We start from the raw sequence: 11879 nt of genomic DNA on the forward strand, positions 1-11879 counted from the left end.
CATGGGTTCATTGTCCATTCTGCAGTCTGATGGTGGAAGAGAAGAAGCTGTTCTTGAACCATTGAGCGTGTGTCTTCAGGCTCCTGTACCTCCGCCTTGATGGCAACAATGAGAAGAGGGCACATCCTGCGCAGTGGGGGTCCTTAATGATGGATGCCTTTGAAGGTGTTCTGGATACTGGGGAGGAAACTGCCCATGATGGAGCTGGGTGAGCTTACAGCTCTCCGCAGCTTTTGCCAATCCTGCGCAGTGGCCCCTCCATTCCAGACAGTGATGCAACCAATTAGAATGTTCTTCATGGTACATTGTGAGTGTCTTTGGTAACATACCAAGTCTCCTCAAACTAATAAAATATAGCCACTGCTGTGCCTTCTTTGTAATTGTATCAATATGTTGGGCCCAGGATAGATCTTCAGGAACTTGAAACTGCTCACCCTTTCCACTGCTGATCTCTTGATGAAGACTGGTATGTGTTCCCTTGGCTTCCCCTTCCTGAAGTCCAAAGTCAGTTCCTTGGTCTTACTGACATTTACTGCAAGATTGGTGTTGCAACACCACTCAACCAGCTGATCTATCTCACTCCTGAATGCCTCCCCATCACCATCTGAAACTCTGCCAACAATAGATGTGTCATCGGGAAATTTATAGATTATGTTTGAGCTGCGCCTAGCCACACAGTCGTGGGTGTAGAAAAACTAGAGCAGTGGGCTAAGCATGCATCCTTGATGTGCGCCAGTGTTGAGTGTCTGCGAGGATATGTTATTTCCCATCAGCACTGTGGTCTCCTGGGAGGAAGTCAAGGATCCAGTTGCAGAGCAGGGTACAGAGGTCAGATTTTGGAGCTTGTTGATCAGAACTGAGGGAATGACTGTACTGAATGCTGAATTGTAATCAATAAACAGCAGCCACACGCAAGTGTTGCTACTGTCCAGTTGATCCAAGATTGAGTGGAGATTGAAGTTTTCAGTGCCCTATCAGGTACACCATCAGGGCCTGACGCCTAGCAAGGGTTCACCCTCTTGAAAGATGTTCTGATGTTGGCCTCTGAGACAGAGATCACATGGTCACCGGGTGCTCATTAGTCTCATAGCTGTAGTTTTATCTTCCCTTTCAAATCAAGCACGAAAAGCATTGAGCTCATCTGGGAGTGAAACATCACAGCCATTCATGATGTTAGGTTTTGCCTCATAGGAAGTAATGGCCTGCCAACCCTGCCAGACATGCATCCAATTCCGTCTCTAACTTCAATCAGAATTGTTTTCTTGCTATTAAAATAGCTTTCAATGGATTATATCTGAGCATCTTGCATACTTATGGATTACTGGTCTTGATGAAGTCAATGCTCAGCAGACTATGAATCTCCTTTTTCATTCACAGCTTTTGGTTTGGGTATGTCTGGTATGCCCTCGAAGGGATACACTCATCCACACAGGTCTTGATGAAGTCAGTGACAACTGTGGCATATCAACCCTATAGAGGACTGTAAGAACTCCTGAGAGGATCATCAGAACCTCTCTCCCCCACTACTTATGACACCTAACTGAAGCGTTGCAGATGAATAGCCCAAAGCATCGTTGAAGATCCCTATACCCATCCGACAATCTATCTGACCCACTACTATCAGGACGGAGGCACAGGAACATCAGGAATAAGACTGCTAGAATGTGTGACAGCTTCTTTTCTCAAGTTATGAGACTAATGAGTACCCTGCAACCACCAAGGTCTTGTCACTGGGATAGCGAGGTGTTTACCGCTTACCTGCACTGTGCAATACGTGCATTTTGAATTATATTTTATTCACTTATTTATGGTAATATTTTGGTCTATGTGCTGTGTGTGGTAATATATAGTGGTCCAGAGAAATATTGTTTTGTTTGGTTGTATATACCATTTGTACAGTTGTTGCTCCTCTCCATGCCTTGCGGTGCATCGGATGGCAGCCTTGCCACTTCTTTAGCATTTGACTGTTTTTGCATTTACGAGGCTGAACACTCAACCCTACACGTGCAGGGAGCCAGCCGGGTTCGAACCCAGGTCCACTTACTTCAAAGTCCGGTTGTACAGTTAAATGACTAGAAACTTGAACATGAACTTCAGTTGTACCTTCTCTCTGGACTCTTCCCCTGCGTGTTTTTTTTTTGCTCTGCTTCAGTGGATATACACTGCCAATTCAATTAGGAATCACTAGGAGTTAGATTGGTTTGATCAGAGTGGATTGTACATTTAAAAGTTGGCAATCTGGTTTATAGCAGCTAGCTTTTACCAACATAACTGGGCAAAAGGTCAGATTGTGAAAATCAGCACACATGTACTCTGCCATTGAACAACACACACAGTCCAATGGAATAACTGCAAACTGACTGAGAACTCTGCCCACTGAATCACACCAGGTTCCAACAGGTCCTCTGATTTCAATGGAAAGAAATGGCTCTGGAGAGAAGGAGAAACAACAACATAATTTTTTTTTATTTGATTTAGCTAATTGTATGTAATTGTTTTTATTGCATTGAAGCATATTTTTAAGTATTTTAAATTACTGTTTGATTTTTAATGAATTAAAAATGCCAGAGACATTCATAAACATTAAATCTCAAAGACTGTTTTTACTGCTGGTGAGCCTGGAGACAAAGTTGCACTGGTATGCATGGCAATTCTGGGGCAAAGCCAGTTACATTCAGATAAGTAATGAGCTGTGCTGTGCATCACAGAACCTTTGGGAGATTTGCTCCAAATCAAAGCAACCTTCAAGAGACTGAGGAGCCCAGACAGCCTGCCAGCCAGCAGAAGATCTGGCCCATTGCTTTTCCAATTTCATATGGATGGTTGCAGACAAGAACAATACCCAAATAGCACTGGCAGAACTGTATGAGATTCTACATCTGCCAAATTCCACCATGGACGGTCCCAAGCCCGGCTGTGAAAGGAGGGTTGAGCATGAGGCTAGCAACCCCATCCCATAAAACCTCAGTGCTACAGAAACACCAACAGAAGCTCAAAAGACCTCATTCCGGGGAGAGGAAGGACTATACTAATATGGACTACACCTGGAGACAACTTGCAAGACTGACCCAGGACAGAGGTCTCTGACGAGTTGCTGTCAACAGCCTAAGCCCCAGTAGGGGTAATAGGCTTAAGAAGGGGAGGGCTGCATCTGCTATTGGAAGGTCCCAGCCAGAAATCAGATAGAAATGAGGGGAAGGATGTGGTTTTTGTTATGTGGAGTGTATCAGAAGTTGTGCACAGCAAGACCTTTAAGAGCAGCAAGAGGGAAACCAAATAATCTATATCAATAATGTCGATCAAGGAACAAATACTGTTCATTGCAACAATGCAGACTGCCTTGTTCCTCGAGATAGCAACAAGGATCTTTAACAGAATGTCCACTTAACAAATCATTCTGCATTGCCATCCCTTTGTCTTGCACTGGAAGTACAGTCAACTCTGGTTAATCGGGCCAAGCCACTTATTTGGGACAGCTCTTAAAAAACAAAAACTAATCGTGAAAATAGCCGGGATTCTCTTCCTTTATTTGGGAAACAATGCTGCTTAATTAGGAAAGGCGATTGTTGGTGAACAGTTTCTAACTGCATAGACACGTGCACTTGTGTGGCTATTAGTGACTACACTGCTTGGAGGAAACTGTTTTTAAAGAGCATCAGCTGTGTATACCTGTGTTCAAAATGGCAGGAAACGAGCAGTAAGGCAACACAGAACTGCTTTGCTCACTGTGGTTCCAAGCATTCAGGCCGGGAGTGAAAATGAAATGATTTCACTATTTCACCAAGTTAGGAAGTACAAAGAATTAGAGGTATTGATGATCATCTTGAATGTTACAATGAAAATGAAGACTTGGAGGATGCAATCATCGAAAATTATATGAAAGCAGTCCATTACCTACACTAGGCATCTGTGCTGATTTTCTTCATTTACACTGTAGTAATTTTCATAGTGTTCTAGTTTATTATGTACTTCATTTAAATACATAACTTGTTACTCAGTTAAATGGTAAATTCTTTTTTTATACCTTTTGAACTATTTCCTTGAAACTTTAACTACAGCCACTTAATTGGGCCAAAACGTACTGGTCCCGATGTGTCCCATTAACTGGAATCCATTGTATTTGCCTATCTTTCATGCTCAAGTCAAAGCCAGTCGAGCTTATTGTCATATGCACAAGTATATGTACACACAGGTGCAATGAAAAGCTTACTCAAGGCAACATCACAGACCAACTGCATCATATAAGCAGTATTTACAAGAAAATATAAACTAAACTATATTTATAAGGAAGAACACAAATAGAAAAACAAAAGTCCATTTTAGTGCTAGGTGTCCATAGCATTGCTAAACTGTCATGATTAGGAATATGCTGGTTGGTTCAATAACTGAATGGTTGAAGGGAAGTAGCAGTTCTTAAGCCTGATGCTATGGGACTTCAAGCTTCTGTACCTCCTGCTTGATGATAGTGAAAAGATGGCATGGCCTGGATGGAATTCTCTGGAATGACTCTGGTAAGAACATTACCTCCCAAGCCTTATCTAATGGTAGATGCTGAATACTCCAGACTATCCGTTTGCATGCCCATCCCTGGTTGCTGCTTTGCCCTGGCAATAGGAAGGCTTCAATCAGAGGTCAAGAGATATCTACACGCATGCACCATAAGAAAGATATGACAAATTAAATAGAGAAACAGGATCATCACTTGCTGCATTCAGTCACTTCTTGGGGCCAATCCAGATAGGAAGCTTCAGACATGCCAAATTGTACAGAATTTTGGCTTTGGGAAAAGCCAGTTGGGATCGACCCAAACAAACCCCCACTATTTCAACAGCTGGTGGAAATGCTGCACTTCTTTCAGTTTGAAAGTAAGGGCTGAATATCTTCAAGTATCACTAGCAATTGAGTCAGTGCTGGGACTTGGTTAGTTAGAGAATGAGACTGATACACAATAGGAAAACTGCTTAAGTATAACATTTAACATCCAAACTCCTTAATTCAATGACTCCCTGTCAGAGGTGGGCACTTCTTGGGATGGGGTGGCAAAGATTTTCACAAGTCTATATAACTTCATCAATATTGAGATAACTTACAAACTTCACAAATTAAAAACAAATGCAAATATACTTAGCAAGCCAGACAGCATCTGTGGAAAAGAGTAAACAATCGACTTTTTGGGCTGAGACCCTTTATTATTAAGATGGCCCTCCAGCATTTTATGTGTCTTGCTTTGGGTTTCCAGCATCTGCAGATTTTCTTGTGTTTAGTTATTGCAGCCACTGAATTGCTAGTGGTCCCAAATTCCTCAAAAGGATTAGCCAGTAAAGTCACCAGCAGTCAAGGGAACGATTTTAGTCAGAAGGACTAGGAACCACAGCATTAATTCATCCCTTCCAATTCTCCAATCCTTAGGGGCACAATGAGAGTGTTATGCCATGTAGGATCTGTAGTAAGAGTACAAATCTATACCTGTCAGTGACAGACCACATTATATAGAGAAAAGTAATTGGTCCTAATAGTACTGGAGAGAAACAGGCATACCCATTAATATCACAGTGTTATCTAATGTTTGAGTAATGTACATCATTTGTGGAAGGGTATAACATTGTATTCTATATTAAAGAGTGGCAGAACTATACAGTATTCTATCATAATGTCTCACTTGTAGACCCCAGTCAGTTTGGCTCAGCAATAACATCTCCTTCACAATCTCCATCAACACAGTTGCACCACAAGGTTGTGTACTAGCTCCCTGCTCTGCTCACTTTTTATTTATGACTGTGTGGCTAAGCACAGCTCCAAAACCATATTCAAGATTGCTGATGACACCAGTGCTGTGGGCTGAATCAAAGGTGGTGATGAATCAGCATATAGGAGGGAGACTGAAAATTTGCTGAATGGTGTCATAACAACAACCTCTCACAAGACCAGGGAACTGATTGTAGACTTCAGGAGAGGGAAATCAGAGGTCCACAAGGCGGTATTTATCGGAGGATCAGAGGTGGAGAGGGTTAGCAAATTTAAAATCCCGTGGGTTACTATTTCAGAGGACCTGCATGCAAGTGCAATTGTGAAGGAGGTACAGTAGTACCTCTGCTTCCTTAGGAGTGTGCGGAGATTTGGCACGACATCTGAAACTTTAACAAACTTCTATAGATGAGTAGTGGAGAGTGTACTGACTGGCTGCATCACGGCCGGGAATGGAAACCCCAATGCCTTTGAACAGAAAACCCTACAAAAGGTCGTGGATTTGGCACAGTACAATCCCTCCCAATCACTGAGCACATTTATATGAAACGCTGTTGCAGGAAAGCAGCATCCATCAGAGATCCCCACCACCCAGGCCATGCTCTTTTCTTCCTGCTGCCTTCAGGTAGAAGGTACAAGTCAGGACGCACACCACCAGGTTCAGGAACAGTTACCACCCCTCAACCGTCAGGCCCTTGAACAAAAGGAGTTAACTACACTCACTTGCCCATCCATTGACATGTTCCCACAACCAATGGGAAGGACTCTTTATCTTGTTATCTCATGTCCTCCTTATTTATAGCTATTTATTTATATTTGCATTTGCAGAGTTTTTATTTTCTGCCTTCTGGACTCTGGTTGATCTTTCATTGATTCTGTTATAGTTACTACACTATATAGAATAGTACAGCACATTACAGGCCTTTCGGCCCACAATGTTGTGCCAGCCCTCAAACCCTGCCTCCCATATAACCCCCACCTTAAATTCCTCCATATACCTGTCAAGTAGTCTCTTAAACTTCACTAGTGTATCTGCCTCCACACTTTCTCAGGCAGTGCATTCCACGCAATGACCACTCTCTGAGTGAAAAACCTTCCTCTAATATCCCCCTTGAACTTCCCTCCCCTTACCTTAAAGCCATATCCTCTTGTATTGAGCAGTGGTGCCCTGGGGAAGAGGCGCTGGCTGTCCACTCTATCTATTCCTCTTAATATCTTGTACACCTCTATCATGTCTCCTCTCATCCTCCTTCTCTCCAAAGAGTAAAGCCCTAACTCCCATAATATCTGATCATAATGCATACACTCTAAACCAGGCAGCATCCTGGTAAATCTCCTCTGTACCCTTTCCAATGCTTCCACATCCTTCCTATAGTGAGGCGACCAGAACTGGACTATATTTGCTGAGTATGCCTGCAGGAAACTGAAATTAATTTCAGGGTTGTATCTGGTGACATACGTGTACTTTGATAATAAAATTTACTTTGACTATGACAATAATTAATAAGTTTAGATCTGTTCCTACAATACCACAGCAACATGGGACAGATAAATTCTCAACAGTACTACATCCAGTGCTACATGATGACAGAGCTGTTCTACTACTTCTATGCTCCAGTCATGTACAGTGACAGACCTGTACCCAACTCCGCAGTACTCTAATGCTACACAGGATCATTAGATCAATGGCAGTGAGAACAAAATCAGATTAACAGGCATACCCATGCCTTTAAGAGACTAAAATGTCTCAAAGTACTTCATAGAGGTATAATCAAACAAATTTAATACCAAACCAAAAAAAGGGTCATGATTATCAAATACTTAGTCAAAGAGATAGTTTTTAAAGGAGCATCTTGAAGATAGAAAGCCAATGAACTTCAGAGGGAATCCAAAAGCTTAGTGTGTAAATATGTGAAGGCACTGACAAGGATGGACAAAGAATACATAACAGAAAGGAAAAACACAAAGGTTGAAAAGAATTGCAGGGCTTACTAAGTAACAATGAAAGGATTACAGGATATGAAAGCAGATTAAAATCAGATTAATTATAAGAAGTAAATATGATTTACTAGATGGGGAAATCAGATGGGAAATGAGCACAAAGTTGTGGAAGTTGCCGTCATGAGTGGAGCTGTCTGACTTCTGGCAGCAAGTTTCTCGGCATTATGAGCTTTAAATAAGAGCAATTTCTATTTTTCGGGGGTTGGTTGGCAGAAAGAATGTAGGGGGTTTTGCTGGAGGGAGAAGGAGAAGGAGATGATAAAGAAACAGCTACCATTAAGAGATGGTTTGGAAAGCAATGGAACTTTCATACTTTAAGCAAATAAATGTCTGTGCTAATTCAGTGAAGGCTATGCTAATTCATTGCTTTACAGGCTACAGGCATTTCCAGGATATAAATATTCCTTATTTTATCAACAATATAGTAAGCATTTGAATCCCTCTCTCCCAAAGCTGTGTTGACTGCCTTTGAAGTCTCAGTTCCACAGGAACCTGAAGTATTTAGAAAGACACCCTAATATTAAATTAGAATGAAAAACTAACAAGAAAAAAATGTGAACATAAAAGATTCTGAAGCTGCTGGAAATCCAGAATAACACACATAAATTCCTTGGAACTTTGTAGTGATTTGAATAAACTTTTGAAGATTTTTCTATTTGTTATTAAGAGCTTTTCTTCTACCTTCAGATAGGAAGCATTCATTTGTCTCATTTGAGCCATTGTCCCTTGCTGGGGGACATGATAGCATAGTGACCATAATCAGGATTAAATTCGTGCCACTGTCTATAAGGAGTTTGTGCATTCTCCCAGCGACTGTGTGAGCTTCCTCCGAGAGCTCCGGTTTCCTTTCACATTCCAAAGACATACGAGTTAGAGTTCGTAAATTGTGGGCTTGCTACGGAAATATGGTGGCATATGCAGGCTGTCCTTAGCACATCCTCGGACTGTGTTAGTCATTGACACAAACAATGCATTTCACTGTTTGTTTCTTTGCACATGGGGCAAATCAAGTTAATATTTAATCTTCAGCTGCACGCTTGTTTGAGCAGACTGCCTGGATAGGTTAGTCCCCTCAGCTTAGAAATACTGAAGAGAGCCACAGTAGATGTTTCCATTTGTCCCATACAGACTGAGGATACAATAGTGCCTTCGAGATATGTGTGCCTCAGCTTCACAGCAGGCTGGCTCGTTGAACAATGGCACATCAGGGCCTTTGCTAACAATGCCTGGTACAAACAAGATGCAAATTGGAATTATGGGATACTCTACATAACACCTAAGGTTCACAAACATGAGAAAGTCTGGATATCCAAAGCAACACACACAAAATGCTGGAGGAACTCAGCAGGTCAGACAGCATCTCGAGAAAAGAGTGAACAGTCAATGTTTCAGGTCGAGACCTTCCATCAGGACTGAGAAGAAAGGGGGAAAAAAAGCCAGAATATAAAGGTAGTGAGAGGGAAAAGGGGCTAGAGTAAAGCCAGGTGGGTGGGAAAGTTCAAGGGCTGTAGAAGAAAGAATCTGATAGGAAAGAAGAGTGGACAATAGGAGAAAGGGGGCCCAGGGTGAAGTAATGGGCTGAATGGAGAACAGAGGAAGAGGAAGAGGGGAGGATATTGTTCTCTGGAAGGAGAAATCAATATTCATACCACCTGGTTGGAGAGTATCCAGACAGAATACAAGGTATTGCTCCTTCACCCTGAGGGTGGCCTCATCTTGGCACAAGAGGGAGGCCACAGAGCAACACGTCAGACTGGGAATGGGAATCAGAATAAAACTGTTTGGCACTGGGAAGTCCCGCTTGTGGTGGATGGTGCGAAGGAGCTCGACGAAGTGGCCCGCCCATTATTTACAGTGTTTAACAAAACAAAGTGTCCAGGTCACGAGAAAATCTCCAGTGACCAATAACGGGTCATAAGACATCCCAAAGTGCCTAACAACCAGTGTGTACTTTTAAAATTTAGTCCTGGGGCAATGGAAGATACTGGAAAGCCAATAGCAAAGTCCCATTATTAGCAAGATGATTACATTTAAATTTAATGACATCCATGATAATTAGTCAGTGGGACATGATGGGACAACGAAAAGAATAAGTAAAGACTATTTGGAGCCGCAACCCCATTCGCCAATTCTTAATGATCTTCCCCTCTGTGACCAGCCTCCCAGATCAAAAGTTTCAGTATAACTGACCTGATAACAATTAAGAAAAATGTTCCATACTGGCCATTCCACGCTGCTCCCAAAACATCCGACTCCAACTCTTAGACAAAATCCCCGGTCTGTATCTTGTCAATCAAATCTACATTATGATTAAAATTTTGCAAACTTCAATCAGATTACATTTTTTTCCCTTCCAAATTGCAGGAAATACCACATTAACCTGGATTCCAAGGATTCCCAGTCATTCAAGTAAATTCTTGATACTCCTTTCCAACCATATATAATATTCCATTGGCTAATCAAGGGTTTATACTACATCACATAACTTCCATTCCTCATGTATCCTCCACATTTAAAAGCCAGAATTCCATTAGGCTTATTGGTGATTTTCTGTATTTCTTCACATTTTATTGATCTGTGTACATAAACTCCGAAGTCTCTCTGGATCTCCACTGCTTATATTAATTCACTAATTAAAATATTTACCATTCTCTCTCTCTTTCTCTTGCAAAAGTGGGTGAACTCACATTAGCTGATGTTGAATCATAAATGCAGTTTTACCTATTCACTAGACTCTCTTGTTAAGTATATTAATCAAAATAGAATCCGTGGGACCTGCAAAAGGTTGGCTTCATTTTTTTTAAGCCAGTACCTTCAGTTGCACAACACTCGCGTCTAGAGATAGATTAGATTTTATGGAGTGACACTTCACTCCTCAACTTTCACGAGTGTTAATCACAGAAACATGAATGGTATGCGTTACCCCATCACCTACACGGCTTTAGGACCCAGCGGAAGCCCAGATGTCACTACTCACCAGGAGGGCGCTAGGACCCGGCGGCCGCTGTCTGTGTGCGGGAGGAGGCCGGTCACGGGCAGTCCGTTTAAACCAAGCGCTCGCAATGGAACCGTTAAAGACCCCGTGGCCCAACGAGGACCTCCCACCTGATACCGAGCCCACTCACCATCCGACAGCCGCAGAGCCTCAGCCCGCTCGATCCAGCTGCTCCAAGACTGGCCCACGAACGCCTCGGGACTCGGGAGCCTGCGCTCCGAGGCCGCCATCATCACACACTGCGCGCTCCCGAGCCGCCATCACCGCGCGCGCTCCCGGCACGCTGCGTTTCCGCGGCGTCGGCGTGTACGGGGCGGAGCTAATGGATGAGGGGGCGGAGTTGTTCGGTGGCTGCAGTTCCTTCTCCTTGCCAGCAGGGGGTTTTGGAGGGTGGGGGGGCAACTGCGCCGCACGTCCCAAAGCGACAGTAGTGGGCGCGCCAGCAGCACTGAAGAACCAGGAAGGCATTAGGTTTACAAAGCATTGGCCAGTAATCAGTCTGTTGTCTGCAGTCTCCGGTACCAATGGCAAAACTGGCCAGGTGCATCAGTAAATAAGTTAGAATTCCAGCCGACTAATTAACACCGCTTTCCCATTTCCTACATTAACTCTGCTGTCTGACCTAGTGATTATTTTGTGTTTTTACCCTACAAATCAGAATCAGGTTTTTTGTCACTCTTATATGATGTGAAATTTATTGTTTCATGGCAGCAGTACAGAGTTCAGAGTATATTTATTATCAAATATGTATACAACTACAACCTTGAGATTCATCTGCTTGCGGGCACCCATGAAAAAATGGAACACAATAGAATTCACGAAAAACCCCGCAACTCACAGACAGACATGCATCCGACATGTGAAAAGGGACGATTTTTACAAACAATAGAAAGCAAATAAACATCCACAAAACATGAACCGCAAAGTCCCTGAAAGTATGTCCGCAGCCACGTTGCCAGATCAGCACCGGAGCTGGTACAGGAGCCCAATGGCTGCACATCACACCTGTGATACCATCCAAAGACACAAAATTATTATAAATTACAAAATAGTACAAATAATGAGGCAGAGTTAATGGGTTCACAAACTAATCACAAAGCGACGAAGTAAGAGAAGATGGGTGAAGCTATCTCCCTCG

The 11879-nt window shown here is 42.7% G+C and overlaps 1 protein-coding gene across 2 annotated transcripts in view; it reads right to left on the reverse strand.

Moving 5' to 3' along the window:
• Positions 1-10994, reverse strand: part of LOC132381110 (ataxin-7-like protein 1) — a 46004-nt gene extending 35010 nt beyond the window's left edge. The window contains exons 1-2 of one of the 2 annotated variants that reach the window (XM_059950341.1): positions 10872-10975; positions 9937-10045 (exon numbers count right to left, since the gene is read on the reverse strand). Coding sequence is in view for 1 of the 2 variants with exons in the window: in XM_059950340.1 (XP_059806323.1) it covers positions 10872-10974 (103 nt within the window). In the remaining variant the exon portion in view is untranslated. Of the gene's footprint in view, positions 1-9936; positions 10046-10871 lie in introns of both variants that reach the window. The other variant, XM_059950340.1, reaches the window with a different exon arrangement.
• Positions 10995-11879: the final 885 nt, after the last annotated feature.

Source organism: Hypanus sabinus, chromosome 25, assembly GCF_030144855.1.
Source record: "Hypanus sabinus isolate sHypSab1 chromosome 25, sHypSab1.hap1, whole genome shotgun sequence".
Classification (NCBI taxonomy): Eukaryota; Metazoa; Chordata; class Chondrichthyes; order Myliobatiformes; family Dasyatidae; genus Hypanus; species Hypanus sabinus.